At 43.3% G+C, this 24,411-nt stretch overlaps 1 protein-coding gene across 3 annotated transcripts in view; it reads left to right on the forward strand.

The window, feature by feature from the left end:
• Nucleotides 1–24,411, forward strand: part of nhsl2 (NHS-like 2) — a 149,517-nt gene that overhangs the window by 112,344 nt on the left and 12,762 nt on the right. For all 3 annotated transcript variants that reach the window (XM_084344653.1, XM_084344654.1, XM_084344655.1), the window contains exons 3-5: nucleotides 9,321–9,463; nucleotides 14,386–14,635; nucleotides 22,655–22,849. In XM_084344653.1, the coding sequence (XP_084200779.1) occupies nucleotides 9,321–9,463; nucleotides 14,386–14,635; nucleotides 22,655–22,849 (588 nt within the window). The remainder of the gene's footprint in view (nucleotides 1–9,320; nucleotides 9,464–14,385; nucleotides 14,636–22,654; nucleotides 22,850–24,411) is intronic.

A 24,411-nucleotide genomic window follows, 5' to 3' on the forward strand; every position in this document is an offset into this window, starting at 1 on the left:
AGGGGTCTTTGGCCTGAGAAACATTGAAGACATCTGTTCTAGAGGGAAGTCTCAAGGATATATTTCGTTGCTTGATTTGGGGGAGTATCTAAAGTATTGTTTGCTGTAGCAATAAGGAACCCACACCATGTAAAACTGACCCTGACAAGAAGTAAATGTTTGTGATGTCCATATACTTTTGGCCATCTAAGATTGGGTTGAGGACACCGTCTATAAATGTGAGTTTTTATAACTGCAGATGCTGCGATCGTGGCTTTAAAGCACCCTCCAGCCAGTATCACAACAAAGTTGTGTCACACTTCAGGCTACAATATATTTCTTCAGTGGAGGTCAATGGTATCTTAGTGCTTAGAGCAAGATAAGAGCTCGCTGTCCGCTCAATACCAGAACGAGACTGCAGCACAAATAGTCCAGTTACCATCAACTTTCTAATTTTATTTACCTTCATATCACCTCTGTTTTCTCTTTCTGAGGATCAATAAACATCATTTTTATCTCCCCATATCTAATCTTATAAGGCAGCACTCTCCTCTGTGCTTTAAGTGCCAACGTCCCTCACAGTGGAAAGTGTAACGTGATGTGATAAAAACCAACCAAACTTTCAAATGTCACGGTAACCCTCTAATTGTGTCAGTGGACGTCTGAATCAATGACGAACCAGTTTCCCTGTCTGCAGCGACTTGACTATAAAATGTCACAGCGTCCCTTTAATTGTGTCGGGGAAGGTCTGAGTCAATGCTGGCTGTTATCTACACGGGCTGATAAGGTTTTGCTGTGGTCAATACACATTACAGAACAGGTGCGGCATCGATCAGGAGGACAATGCTGACGCAGGACAAACAGTTATGTCTGTTTTTTAATCTCAGAGGTTTTAGAAAGTATTTAGTTCCCCGCCGCTTTGAAAATGAGACTCCAATAAATGAAACTGTTGAATAATTTACACGATTTATTTCTTGTATAATATAAATTGTCCAGCCAAAAATATGGTTTTAATTAGCATTTCCTGTCTCTGTAGACTGTTTCTTAAAGTAGACCCATCATGCTTTTTCCTTTCCTCAAATCTTTTATATGTTGCTGTGCATGTAAGGCACCGACAGAAGCTCTTTTCTCCCACACAAAACACTGCTCCTGAATGCCTCATCAGTAGTCCCACCTTTAATTCTGTGACTTTGTGACATCACACTAGGTCACGATGTCACACATTTGCACATTTTATGCCTAGCGGCTAGTTTGGCATACAAAAATACATTTAGCACAGCTGCTCTGTTATCGTTAGCAGTGCTGCCTCAGGCATGTGTGAGCTGACCAATCAGAGGAGACTGGGTATTCATGAGGGGGGGGGGGCTCTTAAAGAGACAGGAGCTAAAACAGAGCGTTTCAGAAATACAGTATATGAGAAAACTGATGCGTTTTTTGAGCATTAAAGCATGTAAACCTGTTCTAGAAGTACCCAAAAGTTGTACTTGAGTAAAAGTAAAAGGCACCCATACGAATAGTACTTTAGTAAATGTGTTAAAGTATCTGATATAACGTGTACTTAGGTATTAAACGTAATTTTCTGGCAATAAATGTACTTTGTTATCAAAAGTACAAGTAAAAGTTAACTAAATATTCATTTACATGTACGTATAAACTGTTTACTTAGTGTTGACTTGACGTAGATGTTCTTTGCCAATTATCGGCTCTCATATTCAGCATTTTTTCAAGTAAAGTACAAATACCTGTGCTTGAGTTAATGTACTTAGTTACATTCCATCACTGCCTCATTGACAGTGATTAAGATCCCATTGAAATTCTTAAAATCCATTTTTCAATGATTTAAACGGAGTCCCTGACTCAAAATGACAAATACTGTATGTGTCAATTTAAAAAGCGTTTACTGTTATATTATGCAAATGATTTGTTAACGCAGCGTTTAATTCAGGCAGGCATTTAGCATTTTGGGACCACGGCTGGCTCATGAACAGAGCGCACAAACTAGTCCTTGTTGTCACGCTGAAATTCAGCCCGGAGCAGTGCCTTTGACAGCCGAGGGAGCCCCTTTTTGGAGGATTTATAGATTGTTAAAACTTTTATTACTGAGTGACCTTTATCATCTGGTAGTCTGTTTGTTTTAAAGCCACAAAATATTTCCCTCCTGGAAGTGAATCAGTTTGGCCAAACTGTCACACTTTTTTCTCTTTGTCCCCGTCGAGTTTGTCGTTGTGAGTGACATCGCTGTGAATCAGGGAAGACAAACTCGTCTGTCTTGTTTCGCTCCTTGGGGGGCTTTTAGAGGAGTTTTTCAAATGCGGGCTGAAGTGTGACACATTTAAACGCTATGATCCAGGGACATTTGCATTCAAGCGAACCTGCCAAATCCTCAAATGAACCTGGTGCTGATCAAACACGGGGCTGAGGTGACAGTAGCCTAAAGGTAAGAGGAGCAGACTAAAATGTCACCGCGTTGAATCTGTTTGGAAGTTAGAAAACTCAGATGTGAAGGAAAAACGTGACAAGTCGGGTCCGACTGTCCTTTAGTAAAGCACTCGGTAGAAGCAGTGGCAGAGGAGAGAAACATTCAATGCGATCTGTATCCGCAGATTTGAATTAGATTATGTTTTATTTATGAAATATTTACTCATTTTGATTGTGTGGCCCAGTGTAAACACACTGTTTGAACTCAGTGTCTTTTTGGTTTTCTAGAATTTAGAACAAGTCGGACTGATTGTGCTTCAGACCACAGATGTTCATGTTGCGTGAGGGCTCCAGAAAAAAGTGTGTAAACCTCTATGCAGTTCTTTGGTGCCTTCAAAGTCATGGGCGTGTAATTCATTGCCATGCCGGTAAAGATGCATTCATTGTAAAACTCTGGGCCTTTCGTGGTGACAGTCAATGCCAATGTTTTTTTTTTGTTGTTGCTTCGACCAAGGAGGTAGTTTTCACCCGTGTTTGTTTATTGGTTGGTTGGTTGGTTGATAAGTTAATTGGTTGGTTGGTTGGTTGGTTGGTTGGTTGCGTGGCTCGTTGGTTGGTTTATTGATTGGCTTGTTGGTTGGTTGGTTGGTTGGTTGGTTGGTTTGTCGGTTGGTTTGTTGGTTTGCCAGCAAGATTACACAAAAAACTACTGAGCAGATTCCCACCAAACTTGGATGGAGGATGAGTCTTGAGAAAGTAAGATTAATAGAGAACCAATCTAAATGCTGACGGTTTCATTATCTTGTTACTTCATGATAATAAGTTTAAACAACCACTTTCATGAATCGAAGACAAAGATCCAACTTAACTACCCAAGTCTGAATCAGGAGCGATGTCCCCATTTAGAAATAGTCTTCACTCTGTGCTCTTCACTGTCAAAAACATCAGATAATCATCCGAAAATCACCCTTTGGATAGATGACAAGAATTACAGCCAGAATTTGTGCCTACAAAGAAAGCTCTATAATCGGATCAGAACCCTCTGTGCGGTTTCTAATGACCAACATAAACTAGGCCGCTAACCGCCAAATCTGTCCTTCTAGGTCACGACCATCCGCTAACAAACACCAGCCCCTTCCTCCCAGTAATGGATTGATCAATTGTGCATGTTAAATCGCAAGGACAAAGACGCGACATACATACGGGTGCACTCCAACACACACGCGTGCATCCGTGGCGGCGTGCACGTCGTGTACACAGACAAACAAACTGCTGAAAGAGGGGTATTGTTAATTCCTGTCTTCCTCCCTCCCTCCGTCCCTCGTCGTCTTCCTGGAGGGGGAGAAGAAAGGGTGACCCAAATTTGACACGACCGGGGTGCATATTGTCAGGGATGGTTGGGTTTATCTGTGAATGGGCGCACTGTATACACACAAACACACATGACGCAGACTCACAAAGACACAACTTGTTAAATAAGCTGTTAAAGTTAGCACCCAAACACCTAGATGAGCGACACACCTACACACAAACACACACAATATACAGGTTAGTGATGCATGAGTGCCTGGCCTGCTTGTCTGGACAGAGGGAAGGGGGGTGGGTTGTGCTATGTGTGTGTGTGTGTGTGTGTGAATTAGTGGGAGTGACCGGCATACCTTTACAGCCCGCACACCAATAGCTTCCCTGCTCCCCCCTCGCTGGGTTTCCCACCACAGTACCCTGCAGTCATGTAGCTGAGCTGTTATCTGAAGCATGGATCTACAACTGTTTACCTTCTCTTCCCTCCTTCTGCCTCACTTGCTGCTGCTGCTGCTGCTGCTCGTAGGACTCAGCGTGTGTTTTTAAACCTTAGACTTTAACTGGAGAAACACGTGTGGTTTTATTCTCGGCGGTGTTGGAGGAAGCCGGAGCGTAACGTGAGTAAAAGTTGGGAGTAAATTCCTCGATTTGAAATGTTGCTGAAGGAAAACTATGGAAAGATTATCAGCAAGATGTAAATGTAGTATCAAATCTAAGTAAGCCACACAGCAGCTGCTGATTAAGCAGTTTGTAATGTTTTTATTGGTCAAACTGTAGCTTTTTATTATTTACAGTATTAAAGAAATGTAACTTGATTACTTCTCGTTGCTTTTGGATTACCTCCATACCAAACACATGCAAATAAAGACGAGAGAAAACTTTGATTTACTCTAAATACATCCTGTAAGTGTAAGTGATGTTGTGTGTAACTGAATGTATTTGTAATCTAATTACATCGGGGGGGTTTTCAGTAACTTTAACCGAATAGAGTTTTTGTTTGTTGGTTGTTTTTTTTTGTTTTTTTGTTTTCTAATTATGTAATCCTCTTACATGTATTCTGTCACTCCCCAAGCCTGAATATTACTATTTTACCGACGGTAGCCTTAAAAATATGCTTTGTTTTACTCTGGTGCAGCTTGTAATCTGTAATCTGTATCGTATCGTAACTCCAAGAGTAAAAAGTCTATTATTTACCGTCATTTAAATGTAGTGGAGTGGAAGTTTAAAGTAGCAGGTCTTGTCAGGTGAGATAAGACGACGAACACGACTCTCATGTCTGCGTTTTAAGAAGAGTCAGAGTCGGGAGGTGATTATCTTCCACTGGAGCCGAAGGGAAACGGTCTCGCTCTCCAAATTCAATAGTACACCCACCAGCACCCTTGAAGCACCCTAATTAACATGTTGTTTCTTGGTTGTTTAATGAGTACACAAACAAACAGTTACGTAAAGAGCTGAGTTTGTGGTCGTAAGCGGCGCTAAAGGCTGTAACTGCTGCATAGTTTAAAGTCTGCTCCTTCACACAGGTAAATACTCAACAAATACTGAGGTACTGAGGTGCTGTACTCAACAATTCCCTTTTATACTTCTGAATACATCTACTCCACTACGTGTGAGAGGCAGCTTAATGATCTTATAACATATAAGAGAAGCTACTGTGTCGCTTATTAAGTACAGTGATGGAGTGTAACTAAGTACATTTACTTAAGTGCAATATTTAAAATTGTGATTCCTTACTTCTTTATTTGTGTGTAAAACACAGCTCCCTCACGTTTTGGTGTGAGATTACTCAGAAACATGTCGTCCGCCATGTTGTGCCAGCTTCTCCTCCGTTGGGCCTCGCTGGCGTTTTGTCGTCTCCTCCACCCTCCTCTTCCTCTTCCTCTACACCTACTTTGTCTTTTTTTGGTTTCATCTTAACCATTTTCTCCAATATTTCTTCTTCAGCTGCCTCCTCTTTACCTTCTTGTTCTGCGCCTACGTCTTCCTCTGCTTTCTTTTCTGGACGTATACGTCTTCCTGTGCCTCGGCTTCATCATCTGTTGCTTCTTCTTCTTTCTTGTTATTGCTCCGTTAGCTCCTCTCTCTCTGCAGTTTGTCCTCTTTTACCTTTTATTGCCTTGATTTATCTTCTTCTGTCACGTTATCCAATTTAGTTTCATTTTCTTTTCATCACGCTGCTTCTTATTTCTTCTTCTGCATCTCTTTTATGAGCCCCCTCTTCTTCTTCTTCTTCTTCTTCTTCTTCCTCTGCTTCTTGAAAACTTTCCTCTGGTTCGTTTTTCTCCCATTTTCTTCCTCTCCTTGTTTTTCCTCTCCTCTTCCTTCTCTGCATTATCTCCATCTGCTTCTCCTCCTCCTCCTCCTCCTCGTCCTCCTCCTCGCTCTTCCTCTCTATCTCTGCCTTCCCCCCCGGTGTCTTCGGCCCTCTTGCTGACGCCTCACTTCTTTGGGCTCTGCGGTCTGGATGAGACGAGTTTTTGGCTTCTGCTCACTGTTTCGCTAACTGGCTGATCCTGCTGTTTTCTGCATGCAGCAGTCAGGCAGTTTATAATCAATTATTTTTAACACTGCAAAATAGACAGTTCTCTATCACGAGCACCGGAGGTGTAATACGCCTCTATGAATAACAAACAGCCAGGGACGTGTTTTCTTAAAGCGAGCGCTTACACAGTGAAACGTCTGAGAGCTTCCTGAGGAAACGCAGTGAAGCGAAGGGCTCAACTCATCGTGTCATCTTTAATATTTATGTACAAACTTTAATTGCAAACTGAAGAGAGGAAGAGAGGCAAATAAGATTTCTGCGAATTAAGTCTGTGTTGATGAAATGATTTTTACTTTTGGTTGGTTTCACTTTGATCCTTCAAACTCCAACTTTTAGCTACTCTATATAAGCTGTACGCCAAGGCTTCACTGATGGTTGATTAAAGCTTAATAAACTATTACAGGCCATAAATAAGAACAAGTTTTAGTTTGTCAGGCTGTCAGCTATTAAAGGAATAGTCCCACATTTTCAAAGGTGTGCTTGTTTGCTTTTCAGCGGTAATCAGTACACATAGAAGCAAACGGGAGGATCCTGCTCCTGATCCTGGATCCATGTATTTTCTCTTTTACTATATGAGCAGGAGGAGGATCTAACTTTTGTACGATCGGCCTGTCGGGTCCTGAAGGGTTCGGGTCAGGTTGCAGGATGCTCAGTGGGATTAATATCAGATTAATTTGGAGTTTGCAACCAAGTGCTGGAAGGATTCAGGTTATTTCGTCAGAACGTCCTCGACTTCTTCTTCTCCTGCATCTCCTCGACCTCCCAAGCAGCTTACGTCGTCTTCTTAATCTCGTCTCCTCCTCTGCTGGTGGCCCGTTCTCCTCTCCGTACTTTGGTTTCCTCCCGTTTGCTGTTTGTATTTCCCACACATAGTTAAAGAGAATAAAACTTAACTGTCAACACATGGTGGAAAATTACTGTCAGTGTCACCTCAGGGACACAAAACAAGGAGCAGCCTACACGGTGTAATCCTCGGCTCGTGAAAACCTCTTTGCTCCAGATTTTCATTGTCATGGTTTACATCCCTCAGTGAAATAATGTCTACCATCCTTGAGTTTATAAAAGCCTTTCAAACTCGGCTGAATAACCTACAAATGCACTGTATGCGGAGCCGACAACGACAACGTTAGCACGTCATCTTAATCCGTTGTGAAGGTTGTGAGAGTTTTCGCGTCCCGTGTTTTTTTGTCTTAACGAAACGCAGCCGTAATTACACTCCGGGTGAGTTCCTGCAGACGTTTTCTCGCTGACGGCAGTTTTTTTAACTTCAGCAGCGGGAAGACGTCAACAGCAATGAGCCCAAATGCCATTTAAAAAAAAAAAAACAGCTCAAAATCTGTGGGTGGGTGGACTGCCTGCCCTCGTACAAAAACACATCATTATCTTTTTGTATTCTGGTGCCGCTGCTGTATATTAATTTCTGTTCATGACTCCAAAACACTCCCACGTCGTCTGCTCTCACTTCATTCTGACACCTGCCAAACTTTCTGTAAAGTACCTGCAGCGCTCAGCGCGGAGGAGAGTCCTAAAGCCATCGCAGCTCGCAGAGTTTAAAAGCAGACGCGATCGCCCTGTAAAAAGACCACCTGGACACTGCGGGAAGGCCAGAAGTCACTAAAATAAAGTTAGATAATCTAGCAGGTGTCGTTTAAGACCACCAAGACGGAGAGAAATGAGAATATTCCACCAAAAAACGATGAGAAACCTCAGGTCTGTTCCAACGACAGTCAATATTTCTTTTACCGTTGAATATAAAGAAAACAAGCAAATATTCACGTGTGAATTCACAAGTTTTTGTCATTTTTGCTTAAAATTGTTGGCCATTTTATTTAAGCAACTTATTGTTTCACCTCTAAGTGGAGAAATGAATCAGTGAAGCGCTTCTCACGCAAACAAAATGTAACACAAAGTGCCTCACACGGTAAAAAGTGAGGAAGTGTCGTGAGTTAAACACAAAAATACTACAAAAAAAGCTACAACTATAATAACTTGTTTTTCTACAATCAGTCAACTCCTTTCATAAGTTTCACTTCCCTTTAAAATAATTCAATAAAATCGCCTTTTTGAGTCTTTTACGCCACTTTTCTGTTGTTTTGTGTCACTCGCCCGCCCCCTTTGTGTCGCTAGGCAACCATACCAACCAGGAAGGAATCCATATTGTCCCCAAAAACACAAGAGTCCAACCTTAAAGTCTGTACCTCAGTGACGCTGCTACTTCTCTAAAGCTGTCAGCGGGATGGTGCTGGGAGCGTGTGTGTGTGTGTGTGTGTGTGTGTGTGTGTGTGTGTCTGAGAGAGAGAGTGTGTGTGTGTGTGTGTGTGTGTGTGTGTGTGTGTGTGTGTGTGTTAGATGGTTTTAAGGATGAGTGGAGAGTGGGGAGTGGGCCAGGAGTGTGTTTTGGAGTAAAGGATTGGCTTAGGGGTTTTGTGTGTGTGTGTGTGTGTGTGTGTGTGTGTGTGTGTGTGTGTGTGTTTGGAGGGAATAAGGAGGGTGGGGGTGGGAGGTGGGGGTTAGGAATCTGTTTACAATGGCCTGAGGGAGAGCCGTCTAAGCTGCCAGAGAGGGAGAGAGAGTCAGACATCGAGAAGACGAGGCATGAGAGGAAAAAGTCCAGGACGGAGGGAGAAAGAGGGACGAGACGGAGGGAAGGAGAGAGTCGAGGAGAGGAGGGATGAATGAGAGGAGGGGAGAGGAGAGGGAGCCGGGGAGCTCGTGAGAAGAGGATTAAAAACAAACTTGAGGGGTGCTTTAAGGTTCCTCGGCAGAAGCTGCATGAGGAGTCGCAGGAGGGAAACTGCAGGGTGATGCAAAGCAGCAGCCGTACTAGATCTCTGCTGTCGGCCATGCAAATAGGATATCTGGTGTGTGTGTGTGTGTGTGTGTGTGTGTGTGTTTTCTGCGTGTGTGTGCACTTTCATTCTTGCGTGCTCGTGTGAATTTGTGCAGAAAAGTTGACGCTAACTTAAAGTCTCATTCTGTTTTTTCTTCTTTCTTTCTGTTTGTGTTGCTGTGTGTGTGTGTGTGTGCATGTGTGTGTGTGTGTGCATGTGAATGTGTAAATGTGTGTGTGCGTGCACAGACTTTGAGGAGCAGTTGTACGACACCAAGCTGACCGGTCAGACTTTCCGGCATCCGTCCTCGCAGAGCTCCGACGACGCGTCCACCTCGCTCAGCCGCTCGCCCATCTCCATCAACAACAAGAGGCCTGACTTCATCTTCCTGGTAAACACACACAAACACACACACACACACACACACACACCAACACACACTCATACAAACACATGCACATGCACTCATATTTGATCATGAAGCTCTGTTGCACCAAATGTCATCCGTCTGGTAAACAAACACGCAAGCTTTTCAAGATTCATACGATCATTTGAGGCCGTATTTTTGGTAAATAATCTCGTCCTTTCTCATTTTGTCACAGGCACAACACACACACATCAGATCTGACTTCTCACACACACACACACACACACACACACACACACTCGTGCACACACTCTTGTCCACTTCATTTATCTTCCTCACTTCTCTTCCAGTCACTAAACTCGATCTAACTCCGGCGTCCCACTCTCTCTGACCTGTCTGCCCTCGCCCTCTCTCTCTCCTCAACTCTTTGTTTCTGCACTAAACTTCATTTACAAACTTTATAAACTTTCTTTTCTTTGCTAAGAGAGCCAGACGTGAGATATTTATACACCCTCCTCATTGTAAAGAAGATGGATTTTCTGCATTTTAATCTATTTACGATCCGTGAACACATTTCTATATACAGTCGTATCTGTGTGTGTTATTGGGGGCGAAGTACGAAGCCACTCCACTATTGTGTTATGAAGCATTTTTATGCATGTAAAAGGTCTGCAAAGTGAAAAAGCCCACAAAACTTTACTTCTGTAACTTATGTGCATCACTATGTAACAGGCGTTATATAAATATATATGTTTATATATTAAAATATATACGGCTGTACGGCAGCTACCAGCTGTAGCGGCGTTATTTTAGATCACACTACCTTGCCCGGCGTGACCCGCTTTACTCCTAATCCTTCCCGTTAAGTAATGTGCATGTGCGACTCTCATCAAAGATTGAACAGAGGCGAAATGTCTCACTCTGTAGCTAAAACGGAGTGTTCAAGACACAGTGTGAAAAGGGATGCTGCAGCGATGCACCATATGAGATTAAAGTATGTGAACCTATTCCACAAGGACCCCCAAATAAAAAGTATTAAACTGGAAATTTGCATAATACGACCTCTTTAACTCATCCATCTTTAATCACTACATCTGAGCCTTTCTTACCCTCAGGTGTGCATTAACTACAGGTTAGCAGCTTCTTTTTTAAAGCACAACAATGTGGAATTGTTGGTTGTCTTATCGAATCAGCCACGAGAGGCAGGTGAGAGAGCAGCGAGAAAATTCATGATGAGGCATTCCTAGATTTTCCATACACTTCCTGTCCAGAGAAAAACATTGTCTCTCCAAATTTGATGATTTATGGTCAACTAAAAGATAAAGTTTTCCTTGGGTGGGTCGAGAAAATTCTCCTGGCGACTGTCCAAAGCAAAAAACAACCATAGGAATCCCAATTTGACCTAGAAACCGCGAAGGTAACAGACTCTGACACAACACTCTTGTTTCACCTCGGTTTCTATCACTCTCCCTCTTCACCTTCTTCGCCTCCTCCGTGAGCAGGTTCTTCTTCTTTTGCAGTGTAGTTTCCACAGTTACTCCAGTTGTTTTACCTGGAGACAGAAACCGGGGAGAACAATGCCTCTTCCTGTTTTGGTTGTGCTGTAATCCGACCTCCGTTTTTCCGGGACAAATCGAGCCGGGTGGCAGACAGAGGTGCACAGTGAAACCGAGCTACAGATCAGGATTTAAGGTCAAAGTGATTGTCAGGTTTTTGTATTCATCGCTTATTACTTTATTGAGACAGTGCTGTAGTTTAAACCTTTAATCAGTAACAGTATTCGTCTCCGCAGCCGCTCACAAATGAATATTTCAGTGTCACTAACGCTGTTTCAGCTCAAATCTGTGTTGTGACAAATCGCCTCATTGCTTTTGTTATCACCCCTTTCATACAAAAGACCAAAGCTGAATTATTCAAAATCGACACTGTGCAGCGTGATCCCGCCCCCTCGCTCACATTTGTCAGAATTAGTCATCGTCCTTTTTCACACTCGCAGCAGGTTTCCATAAACAAATGCCAAATCATTTAGCGTCAGATGGAAACATCGCTGATACTCGATCGGCATTAAAATAGCACATGACACGAGAATCAGAGCGGAGTGGGTTACTGACAGGTTGTAAGAATGAATTGGAGGGACTGAAGCTTTAATATCTGAATCGATTCATCGCTGTGAAGGATGAAAAGTGCACACATGGATAAAACAGGCTCTCGGCAGCTACTTTCACCCCCTTCTCTGCCTTTCGCTGCTAATAGTTCTCTGGCTATTTCCCCAAACTGTGCCATTACAGCTGCCTGATGGACTCCCACAGTGATTTTACTGCAAGATGGCTGCACATTTCCTGCACTCTGCTGCACAGTTCCTTCAGCAAGCTGTTAAACCACTCTGTTAACTTAATGGCTTTCTCGCTATTTGGGCTCATTTCAATAAGAGTTCGGCAGGTTCTCCTCGAGACAGGGAGAGGAATGACTGTGGTGTTTCCTGCATTGCAGCCGTGTCGATGCCTTGCTTAAGGGCTCTACGCGACATGGTTGATACCTTAGCTTTAATAGCAGGCGGCTGACAGATGCCAGTTGCCTCCCAGCTGGGATTACACCAGGAACTGAACTGGCAACGTATCTGCTACGTGTCAGCCTCTGTCCCTGCCGGCTAATCAGATCCAAACAGATATTTCACATCTTTCTGCCTTTTGTTCTCACTTCCTGGTCTACTTCTTCTTTACTGTTATTTTGAGGCTGTTCACGTTTGGTTTTACCGTCCGTCCAGAGTGATCCGATCACAAGTGGACATATTCAAGCATCCCAACATACGTCTTGAGTGAGCTCTTGACTTCCCCGCTCTGTATGCAAATATACACCTACGTCACTGGAACAAATGGATACATTTTTTACAAAAATAAAGAAATATTTTCATGTATTATATGCCCGAATTATAAAGTAGGCCCAAAAAGTTAAGAATATAATGTAGACAGCGTTTCACAAAGTTTATAAAGTGTCTTTTGATGCAACAAGTCTCAAAATTGAGTGTTTTTTTAAGGGAGTCTGGTGCCTTTTGCCACAGATGACAAAAAGTAGCTTGTATCACTTACTGTTTTCTGTATTTGTAAAAATCTGACATGTTTACAATCAGTATGTGATATTCTTTTAGACAACTGGTGTATATGGTGAAATCAGTTGAAACAGTGTTACACTTTAGACATGGAAACAGACGGCACAGGCACACAGGCATTTAGAGCGATGCCGCAACAAACTGACACTTTTTACAAGGAAAGAAACATCTTAATGTTTTGTATTTAATGCCGAATTTGTAAAAAGGAAACAATTATTTAGAATTTGTTGGAGCCACTTCACAAAGTTTGTCAAGTTTATTCTCGTGCAACAACTCTTAAAATCATGCAATTTGTTAAGGGAGTCTGGTGATACTGCGGTTACAAGTTTAAAGCTTTTAATCCATTGTGATTATTGTTGTGGCTTCTTCTTCTTCTTCTTTCACGGAGGACTCCAGTTGAGAGCTGTCCACACGTTATCAGATCACTCAGGATGCATTTTAATGCCAAACATGAACAGAGCTAAAGTCTCCTGCTGCCCTGCAACAGCTATAAAAATGTAAATAATCACCTTTGAGTGTTGTAACTCACATCTCTCCCTCCTGTCTCTCGCTATGAGACGTCGATGTGTTTATATTTGAAATGCTTCCCCTCTCTTATAGTCTCTTTCTCTTCCACTCCTCACTTCTTATCTACTAAACCATTCCTTCCTCTCACTGGCAGCAAATACAGCTTAAAGAGGACAAAACAATTTATTTCTGTGGAGGTGGACGAGGAGATGACCTCCGCCAGGCTGTCTAGACTCCCTCAAGTTTTCATTTGTATTGATTTTTGTTGTAATTGAATTTCGAGTTTATTTTGTTTTGTTGTGTGTGTTTGTGCCAAAAGCAACGATTTAAAGAAAAAAAAAACACGCTATCGTCTAATTTTCAGAGTAGCTGCGGTATAAAATGGGAACTTACAGAGAGGTTTAAAGTATGGTACAAGATGTTTATTGAATCTGACCACAGATATCAGAAAGGAAATCAAGTTTGGACCCTTGATATTGTGGCTGCATCAAGGTGACTGAAATGCATGACAAGAAGCTGGATTTCACTACAATGTCACGACAGCTGGAGCAAAAGGAAAGCTGATCCGAAATCATCATGAACTGTGTTGCAGAGATGTCTACTGAAGTTAGCATGCTAACCCGCTAGCCACGGCCCGTCTGGCAAGAGGTGACAGTCTGATAGCCCACGTAGTTTTAGCTGGCGGATATATGTCAGCTGTCGATGTAGTAAATTAACAAAATAAACTCATATAATGTCAAGAAATGAAATACTTGTACACCTATTTTCTTTACTAAACAGAAAAATACAATCATACACCCTCTGAATTCAAGTTTCTTCCTTTTACTGAACTAAGGCGAGCTTAACTGCTTCATTAACTCATGAAACTTGTCATCCCCAAAGTCAAAGTCTTGGTCATTGCCGCTGTAAATCGCCTCCATACTTTATCAAACTTTTATCAAATTTAACCTCTTTTGGTCCCAGTTCGGTGTCAAACTGTGTTCACGTTGCTCGTGGTGACTCCCCCTGTGATCTGAGGTACTGGTCCAGGCAAACTCTAGAACCATGACCCATGGGCTGATAAGCTAACGGTAGCTAGCTGCAGCCAAGGATAGCAAAGAGCAGCAGTTGTGGGGTAATTTGATGATATGCTCCCCCTGTGTTTTTGGAGCTACCTTCGAATTCTGAGCTCTTTTACATGCTACATCTTAATTTAAGTCTGAAGTTAAGTCTTAAGTCTTAATTAATTTAAGTAAAACTCCTTAAAGGAACTTGCTCAAGGGCACATCAGGAGACCACAACCTTTTATTCTCTCTGCTCACCACGTCTAACTCTTCGTCTCTTCTCCTTCTAGCCGGCGTCCAAACAGCTCTACGATGATGAAACCGCCTCCTCGGTGTTCGGACTGAGGTCCGCGACCGACCCGTCTCCCTCCCCGACCCCGTCGCCCTGCGGCTCGGATCGCCCCCCGCTGGGTTGGAGCAGCAACAACAGCAGCAGCAGCACCGCCACGTCTGCTACCATCGGACCGCCTATCGCAGAGAAACCACGCTGGCACCTGGGGAGACGCACGCCGGGTCACTTCATACCGCTCGACGTCACAGGTACCAAACACCTACAGATGTGAAGGTGGTGGAGGTGTTTTTGAAGGCTTATTCTCACTGAAGGGGAAAGGTGGTGATATGCAACAGATTCAGTGTTATATGCGTCATACCCGACCGAGCCTCCCGGATGTTTCCACCTTAACAGAGTTATCCAGGTAGCGCTGAATGTAAATTCTGGACAATATCAGTTTAGACAGCATAATGTTTCCTGGTTCTTTCCTCAGAAGTCGTTGGACTGGCACCGCTACACTATCTCGGGGAATTCATGAATGTTTCATGGCCCGGCTCCGGACTGATCCTGAGCCATCACTGTAGTAAAAGAGTTTGCTGTATTTAAATGGGTCCATGTAAACACAGATGACTGGCAACCAGCCTGTGAAGCAGTGGTGATCATCCAGTCAGTCCAGCATTCAACCCAGAGGAGCTCTCAAGTTGGGAAAATTAGCCTAGCGAGATAGCAGCTGAACGAAGATGTATAGAGACACTTTTAGACGTAGTTTTTCCCAGAGGAGGAAGCATCAGGAGAGGTAGAATCGATCAGCCTGAGAATTAGACGAATCTGCGAGCTCTTGTTTCATTTGCTCTGGAAGATTCATCCTGCCTCCCTCTGATTCAGACCTGGTTTGTGTCGGGCCAATCACAGCTGTTTATCTCATATTCGGGCCGGTTTCTGGTTGAATCCAGTCTGCAGGCTCACAAATCTCAGATCAAGCTGTCGAATCTAGACAGTGGTGGTCAAATATGAATCAAAACAACGACGCATTCTCAGAAATATGACTGGTTGCTCTGTGTGATACGATGTCTGCGCTACGTGACACAGTTCATTGCTCTGAGATGATCTCTAAGATGATCGATGAGCAGGTGGAACTGGATGAGATGAATCACCCCTCTTTATTTGAATTGTTAAATCCACTTCAGTCATTAAAAACACTCGCAAAGGACGTAAAAAGAGAGCAGATGTAACAAACCAGCGTGAAATGTCCACATTTTGTTCTCAGCGGGCAGGTTTCCCTCAACGCTTCAACAGTTTGTATTTTCACACCACAAGTCGGGGCTCACAGGTTACAGCGATGATGTGGACATGCAGTACTTTCAGACACACACACACACACACACACACACACACACACACACACAGATTCCCACTTCACACAAGTTTGAGCTTAAAGCGAGAAGAAAAAAAGCTGCAGGAACAGGATTTGACGTGGAGAACATTTTCTTCTTGTGATCACATTCACTATCGCCCTCGCCCATCTCCTGCAGTCAGCTCTGCTCGTGTGCATTGTCCGTGTGTGTGTGTGTGCATGTGTGCATGTGTGTGCGCTGTCAGAGCTGTTAGTATGCTGTGGTCATCCTCAGCAATATCGTTCTGACACTCCTGCTTCCACTCGTCTCCACCGAGCATCCTCCTTGTTTACTTTGCATGCATGTGTGTGGTTGTCTGTGTGTGTGTGTGTGTGTGTCTGTGTGTGTGTGTGTGTGTGTGTGTGTGTGTGTGTGTGTGTGTGTGTGTGTGTGTGTGTGTGTGTGTGTGTGTGTGTTTGGTCCTCCTGGTTTTTTGGCATAGCAACTGCTTCGTCACTGGGAGCCTCCCCCGTCCTCTTCCTCCTCGCTCGTATCCATCTATAGTTTGATATCACTCTGTCTCTTTGTCTCTTTGTCTCCCGCTCTCTCTCTCTCTCTCTCTCCCCCCCTGTCCCTCTCTGACTCTGCCTCTCTCACCCTCCTCACCCGCTGTGCAGAGGAGTAGAAGGTCAGGTATAATGATGCATGCCTGTGGCGTTGTACTTGGTGGGTATTCACTTCCTTCTGAGAGAGAGAGAGGAGATGGGAGAGAGAGGTAGAGAGATAATAGAGTTAGAGCTGAAAGAGAGAGAGAGAGAGAGAGAGAGAGGGGAAGACTGACTTCATTCTGGATTTTTTTGTCAACGAGGGAAAACAAAGGTAATAGGCGCTGGTTTGGGAGGGTTTTGAGGGGGCAGGCTCCATCAACATTTAGAGTATGTGCATTTGTTTCCAACAATAAGAGCATCAAAGTAGTAGAGGACTTTTATTTTGATAAACCACTTGCGAGAGAGCGAAGCTGCATTTTTTTTTTTTGCCGGAGATAACCGTGACTGGAGGCGTTTTGTTTTTGGTCGTCTGTCCGTCGTCCATCCATCTCATTCATGTGAGCGGAGAAACTTGGCACAAACACGCTTGGATTCACTCACGGATGAACTGATTTATTGTTGCTGGTCAAAGGTCACTGTGACCTCATAAAACACGTTTTTTTGGCTACACAATTAGGAATAAAGTGATGAAGTTACGACATCATTTCCAAATGATTGGAGGTCAACCTCTAATATTCAGCCAAAAAAGTCATGTCCATTATTAAAGTGGTAGTTTGGGGTATTTGATGAGGGGTCATATGAGGTACTCAGTGTATTACCTGCAGTAGATGACCATCAGCTCTCAGGAGAAGCACTGTACTGCTGAATGGTAACGACAGCAAGACGTATTTTAGCCACCTAGAAGAAGGCACACCTAAGAAATATATATCAGTGTAAGTTTAAGCTATATTTTGAAGATTTTTGTACTTTACATTGCCGTCAGACAGACGCTGAAACAGCTGATCTGCAGCGTAATACAGTGTGATTCAGGAAATGGCTGTCTGAGGCAATGGAAAGCGCCAAAAATCTTCAAAATAAAGCGTGATTTGAACGGATATATACATATTTTAAGGTGCACCATACTGACATTTGTACAATACTTGTCAGATCTCGTGCACATTACGTTTTTACGACCTGACTTTCATCTCGGGACATGTAGGGGATGGTGGTGTTTCAGCATTTGTAAGGGTGACACTACTGGATAGACCTCAGGACAATCTTCAGCTGTGTGTGTGTCACAACAAAACAGGAAATTTAAGCCAAGAAATGATCTTTTTTGAACCCGAACCGAGTGTTTGTTTGTGCCTAAATGTTACCAGAGCATAAAAATGAGAACTGAGCCTCAGGGGTTGCCATCCTGTCTGTGTCCCTCAACCTCAAACCCACTGGCTCCTTGTGAAGACGTAAATCTTTAAAAATGTGTCACAATAATGTTGTTTCTTCAAATGTTATTTCCTACATCTGCTCGGCACTGGAGTCTTTAGAAAACGTTCCTCAAACAGGAGTAAACAGAGCATTTCTTTCTGGCATTTTCAGCCGTGCATTAATACACATTTGGTTCTCTGGTGTGTGTTTCCAGCAGCAGGACGACGTGTGTGGGATCACACTGTACTACACTGTGGCTCATTAATGTGGTCTTCATAGAGTTTGGACAACAATGAAGGCGCAAACAGAGGAAGAACAAACAGAGACTGTACTTGTTAGTCGGACTCGCTCGCTGTTGGTTTCCGTCTTTTCGTCGGGATTTGTTGACAGAAAACAAAAAACACGGTTGAGAGAGTGACGAGGAGACAAACCCTCATCTCTCTCCCTCTTTCTTTCTCTGCGATGCAGCGAACAGGTAGCTTGCAGCCAGCTAGCTGTTGCCATGGCAACTCGCCACTCTTCCTCTCTCCTCCTCCCCCCCCCCCAAAAAAAAAGAAGGAAAAAAAAGAAACAACGGCAGAAAAGAAGAAGAGAGTGTACGAGTGAAACTGAAGCCAGAAGAAGAGAGGAGGCACACAGAGAAGAAGAAGAAGAAGAAGAAGATGTAGTTTGATTAAACGACAGAATGAGCGGATGGAGGATGGAGGAATAATGAATGAAGGATAATGAGAGAACATTTTGTCACCGCTCCTCCTCCTCCTCCTCCTCCTCCTCCCTCGTCTTCCTCCTCCTCCCTCGTCTTCCTCCTGCACTCTTTCTCTCTCTGTTCGCGCCTCTCGCTCCGGCAGTTTTCATGAATGACCGAGGTACTGTAGGCAGCGAGGGTGTGAATGCAGAGCAGGCTGAGACACAGACAGACAGACAGACAGACAGACAGGGTGAGACACAGACAGACAGGACAGACAGTCAGACAGACAGGGTGAGACATTCACCAGTGTATGTTTTTGTTTTCTAGATAGAAAAGGTCTAAAAGATAGAAAAGAGAAGATAAAAGATAAGAAAAAAAAGCCTCTGAATCTATCAAAACATCATGAGGTGCAAATCTAGACATTTATCTGAGATTCAAATATGATTCAAAGTCGTCTATTTAAAGCAACATTATGTAGAAATTGTCATTTTATGTGATTTGGCGCCCCACAAGGTTTCTGAGCACAACTCCTCTGTCGTAAACACAAAGTCCAGGCGTCAGACGTGATGTAGGTGCTAACTACAAACAAAAATCAGTACGTTATAACAGTGTTATGTGTTGAAAACTTGTATCTTGAAGTAAACACAGTTTTATAAAATAAAAAAAGCAGCTTAGTGTTGCTTTAATTCCACACAAAAAAACCCTAAACAAAGAGTTTTGTAGGCGCAGGTCAACAGCTTGCAGATGTCATCATTCACCGCCAAAAACAAAGTGCTTGACAATAAAAGAGGCATTTTGCAGATGCAGTTCTGAATGGAGCGTGCAGTGAGTCAGTGAGGGAATCAGACGGCTCGTGAATGTGGAGTTTAGCCGAAACACAGACGGGCATTCATGCTGTTGAGCCGCAGACGGTCTTAATCCTCTCGGTTTACCTGAAAACGCCTCCATACCAGGAATCCGACAGGGGGAGGGACCTTTCCGGACTGCGCCTAATCCCATTGGCTGCACGTCGCAGCTCAGACAAAGATTTTTATTTTGACTTATTGTGATTAAAGAGGAAAGGATGTTCATGAATTCATATTTTGCGTCGCCCACTCCTGATTAATCCACAGGAGACTCGCTGTAGTTCAGAAAGCAATAAAGTTTTGGTGTCTGCCATTAAAACCGACCTCAGCTCGTCAGAATGAGTAACGACGTGTTTTTTTAACATGCGGGATTGAACCTACAACAACCACAGCACGCCTGAACGCTCGCAGCAGGCAGGAGAGCAGTGAAAGCCGAGGCCACACTGAGGAGACATTATGATGAATGAATCATCATCTCGTCTCTCCGTTGAAGGCTGCTGATATTTGAAATAGTGTCTATTATTTATGGCTGCAGGAGCAACACAAAGACTCCCAAACCCTTTGAGCTGCGGCGCGATCGGTAACGAGGCCGACGGAGGAAGACAGAAAGAAAGAAAGAAAGACGGGCGAGAACGTGACCGTGTGCACGTATGAATGTTTTTGCCTGGATGAATTCGAGATTAAAGAGGTCCAGCAGCAGGAAGTGAGTGAAGGCGTGACAGCCAGACAGGAAATCGTATTTAGCTCCACTCGCCGGCTGAGTCATAGTTTTAGTCTCTGCTGGATGGCTGTAGACGTTTGAGCCCAAACACCCTTATTTATTCATACACGGAGGGGGAATGGTCCTTGAATGGCTCTTAGTGATAAACTGACAGATTGCTCAGACAATAGACACAAGATGAACGACTGCGGCGAATAGACTAGAGAGATAAAGAGATTAAAAGCAGATAGGTGGAGGAGGAGACAGGTCGTCAATGAAGCTGAAAAGATCCCCCGAATTTTTTAAATGACCGTGATTCAGCAGCTGGGGTCGATGACATTGAATTAAATCAGTGATTTAATGATAATCAAGACAGGAAATTACATTTCTTTCTTCCAAAAACTTCAGCTCGTCACCTGTCAGAGCCCGGACGTCCAAAATGTAATCGTTATTTTCATGACTTGCAGGTTAAAATGGTCTTTTTAGATGTCTGGAACGAGTATCAACTGCAGCAAACGAAGAGAACCTGAAGTCACGCCGTGGTTGCAACTCGTCGATCACACCGACCTAAAGCACACCCTGCTTCATCGTCTATCAGGGTGCCTTGTCCTCCGGGTGTTGGGGTGTCGTCAGAGGCTGGATTTGGCCTTTCAGCTCGACGAGCAACAGAACAGCAAGATGTGATGAATAAAACTCCACATTTTGTTTCTCTCTGAGCTTTGTTCTGTAAAATTGGATAAAAAACTGCGTCGCCGAGCTTAATAAGTTGTTTTCTTCTGCAAATCTTATGTGCAGGGAATGTGATGATGTTGAGTCTATTAGCTGCTCTCTGCTCAAACATTTGTATGTCTGTGTTGTTCGATGCTCGGATGTATAATTCATACGCGACGCCGCAACGGGGACACAGCTAGAGACAAAATGGAGGGCGGGTGTGAGTGCAGACCCCATGAGAGGCAGCGAGACGACAGAGACGCAGACAGACAGACAGGTGGAGAAGCAGATAAAGGTGTATTGACTGGATGTGAAGCAGAAAGGTCGAGTCACCGCCTGTTTTTTATGCTTTGTGTTCTTTACTTTTATCACCACGTTGGTTTATGGTTATTGGATTTTCTAACACAATGATGAAGAAACAAAAGCAGCAGATCTTTATTCTGCTCCGAGAACATTAACGTCAGCGGTTGTGTAATAGCTTCTGTATTGTTCTTATAACTCGGGTTTGTTTTGGTTCTGGTGGCGTAACGCTTTTCCGTCGATCCAACTTCATCTGACTCATTGATTGTGTTTGTGTCCGTCTGAGCGAACATCCCGGTCTTCGCTCACCGAGGAGAACAAAAGTTAACTCGGCGGTGTCACTATTGTTGTAGGGGATCAATTGAAGCGGTAGACTGCCTCTGATATGACTGTCACAATACAACATGTCTGAAGGCTCAGCTGAAGCCCGACTGAATTATGCAGCCGGGTGAGGGAAGGCGCTGCATGTCATTGAGGTAATCAAGTAGTTCCCCCGCTGCCTCCGATGATTCATTGGATTACCGTCTGTCCAGACGGGACATCAGAAGGACAGGAAGTACAACAGAGCAGCAGGTTTCTCAGCAGCATCTGCTGCACGTCTCTGTGGATTAAAACATGACTGCAGAACATTTAGAATATAAATATGTGGGTTTATGGTGACAGGAAGAAGAATCTGAGCGTGTAGTTACACCGCTCTAATGTACTCTGTCATCTTCAATAACATGTACTTGACTAAAACATCCTGTTTTTTGCACACTTTCCGGTTCATACTTCATACTTAACATGCTTTACTGTCCAAAAAACACATTATTTCCTGCAAGCTGTCCAGTGCAGATTCTCTGTTCACCCTGTCTGACCCTGTCTCAGTTTTAGCTCCTGTCTCTTTAAAACCCTCCCCCTTACTGAAAAGCCCAGTCTGCTCTGATTGGTCAGCTCTCCCAGGCCTGAGCAGGCACTGCTAAACATATTTCCACATCAGCTCTCCCGTTGCAACCAAAGCTGTGGAGGCGTTTTTTAATAGTTGAGGTAATAAATCAAGTGAGAAGTCGGGCGGTTTTCTCATAAGCTTACATACAATCAGAGTTCTTTTTGCAACCAGTGGAGTCGCCACCTGCTGGCCATTAGAAAGAATGCAAGTTCGAGAAAGTTTCCGGACCCGGAAGCGTCTTTCCATATTGTATACAGTCAGTGGTTTCACTCATTCCTCCTTTTGTTCGTGGTGTTTCATTGTGAAACATCGTTGAAAAGAAAAAGCAGCAGGTTGGTGAAAGAAAAGACGGGAACTGGATTTGGTGGAAATGTACATTTGCTGAATTTAATATTAAATGTGAGCGAAAAACATCTGTCGAACTGAACTTTGGCCAAAGCTCCCTGTGAACAAATTCCTTGTAATCATCAATCACATTGACTCCATGCCGAAACTACAGTTGTAGCTCATCCAACTGCAGCCTTTTTAATCTTTCGGGGCTGCTGTTGCTGTCAGTACTCCTGTATTTTAACTTGCAAGTAGCACATTTTGACATTAAACTTCTATCTCAATCTATTTAAGGTACATTCCCGCTGTTACTCAAATGCATTTACTACGAGTTGTTCCTCACAGAAACACATTTTAACCTGAGCGAGACACGCAGGGTTTATTCAAAGTCATAAGTCAACAACGTGATTGGATTTAGTGTTTTATTAGATTTACTGTGTGTCGAGTGAAATTACTCTCCCCTTCCTCTCGCTGACCCCCGTGTGCCTCTCTTTCCCCTCCAGGTGAAGGAGAAGGTGGGGGAGGAGGAGGGAAATTCCACGGCGTCGACCTCCTCCAGCACTCCCCGTCCCCATCCCCCTCTCCAGGGGACCCCTTCCCCCACCAGCCCCGCTCCCTGGAACCGGTCACGGACACCTTCCACCAGAACCTCCCCCTGAGGAAGACTCACTCTGACCTCGACACAACCTCACCTGCAGGTGTGTGTGTGTGTGTGGCTCTAATCCAATGTTTTCCTTCTCAGCTTCGTCTTTCTTGAGGTCCCGTGGTGCAGATCTCGTTACTGCGCACATAAACTGCAGTCAAAGGCAGAAAAGGCACAAAGTTAGATGTATTTACTCCAGTAAGCTGAAACTCTGCTGGCGTTGTAAGAAACCTTGAACGGCTCTTGGCTAAAACACACTTGATGACATTTTTGAAGCTGCAAAATAATCTCTTCCTGTGTGTTTGAGTGACTCAGGTGAAAACGATTGAAGATTTAATTTTATTTTAGGATTAATTATTCATTTTATCTACGTTTATTTGTGTGTTTTTGTGTCGGCTCCCATAAAAGTAGCTTGGTTGTATTATTCTGGGTTTGTTCAAACTCCTCCTTGGCTCACTCCCATATTAAAAGGGGTCACTGTGGCAGGAAAACATCTTAATCATTCTCCTTCTTTTCTCCTTCCAAATTCTGAATTTAACAAAGAACACCACAGAGATTAATGCTGGGTTAATCATTTCTTCCCCCTATATTTGCAGTAATCTGTTCTGCTCAGTTAAGGATGGCGTTGCCGGCGGCCAGGATCTTTTCATGCCTAATTGGTTTATTTAGTGCAACAGGGAACCCGAGTAAGGTCTTAATTGTGGACAGGCGAGAAAAAGCAGAACATCTAAAGTTAGCATGTATCTGACATTTTCAAAATCGGATTTCAAATGATTTTGTGTTAAGAACGAAGCTTAACAAACAACTTTGACTGCAGAATGTAGTGAACAACTAAGTGTTACTAGGTCAAGAAGTAGAAGGAGGTAGGTGTATCTGACAATAAAATGCATTTTTATAGTATATTCACAGCCTGCAACAACTAGTCGTAAAAGGGGTGAAATCACAGGAACATCCTGAGACGAATAATTCAATAATGATCCAGATGCAGACATAGAAGAGCCTACATTCACATCTTGTAGTAAAACGAATGCAATGAATCCTGATGCTTTTTGCACCAAGAAAGAAAGAACTTAATGTATAATATATGCCGAATTTACAAGAAGGCCCAAATTATTAAGAATTTCTCATAAAGAGAGTTATAGAAAGTTTATAAAGTTTCTCCTAACTCAACAACTCACAAAAGTGAGCAATTTAATAAGGGAGTCTGGTGAATTTCTCTCCCTCTTCATCTCCTGGCTGTTGTCGATTGCAGTTGCTGTGGCTGCTTTGACCTGTAGTATGACGGTGTTCAAGTTTGCCGTCCGCTGTTGTAAATTGTTGTTAATAAGGATTACATATAAGCTATCCTGGCCATTCAAATTAATACAAAAACATGAATGTTTCGCACTATTCACAATGAAGTCATTATATATGTATATGTTTTTACAAGTTACTTCCAGAGAACAGCTATAAGTTGGCTGGCAACCCAAGAGCAAGCAGTTTATTAGTTTATTGGGATCCCCATTAGCTTACACTATAATGTTTGCTAGTCTTCCTGGGGCCTGAGACATAAATCAAACCTTTTGACATACAGTTATATACTGTACATAATATACATTTGAGCAACACATTACTTAC

Source organism: Pagrus pagrus (assembly GCF_965226575.1).
Source record: "Pagrus pagrus genome assembly, chromosome: 22".
NCBI classification, from domain to species: Eukaryota; Metazoa; Chordata; class Actinopteri; order Spariformes; family Sparidae; genus Pagrus; species Pagrus pagrus.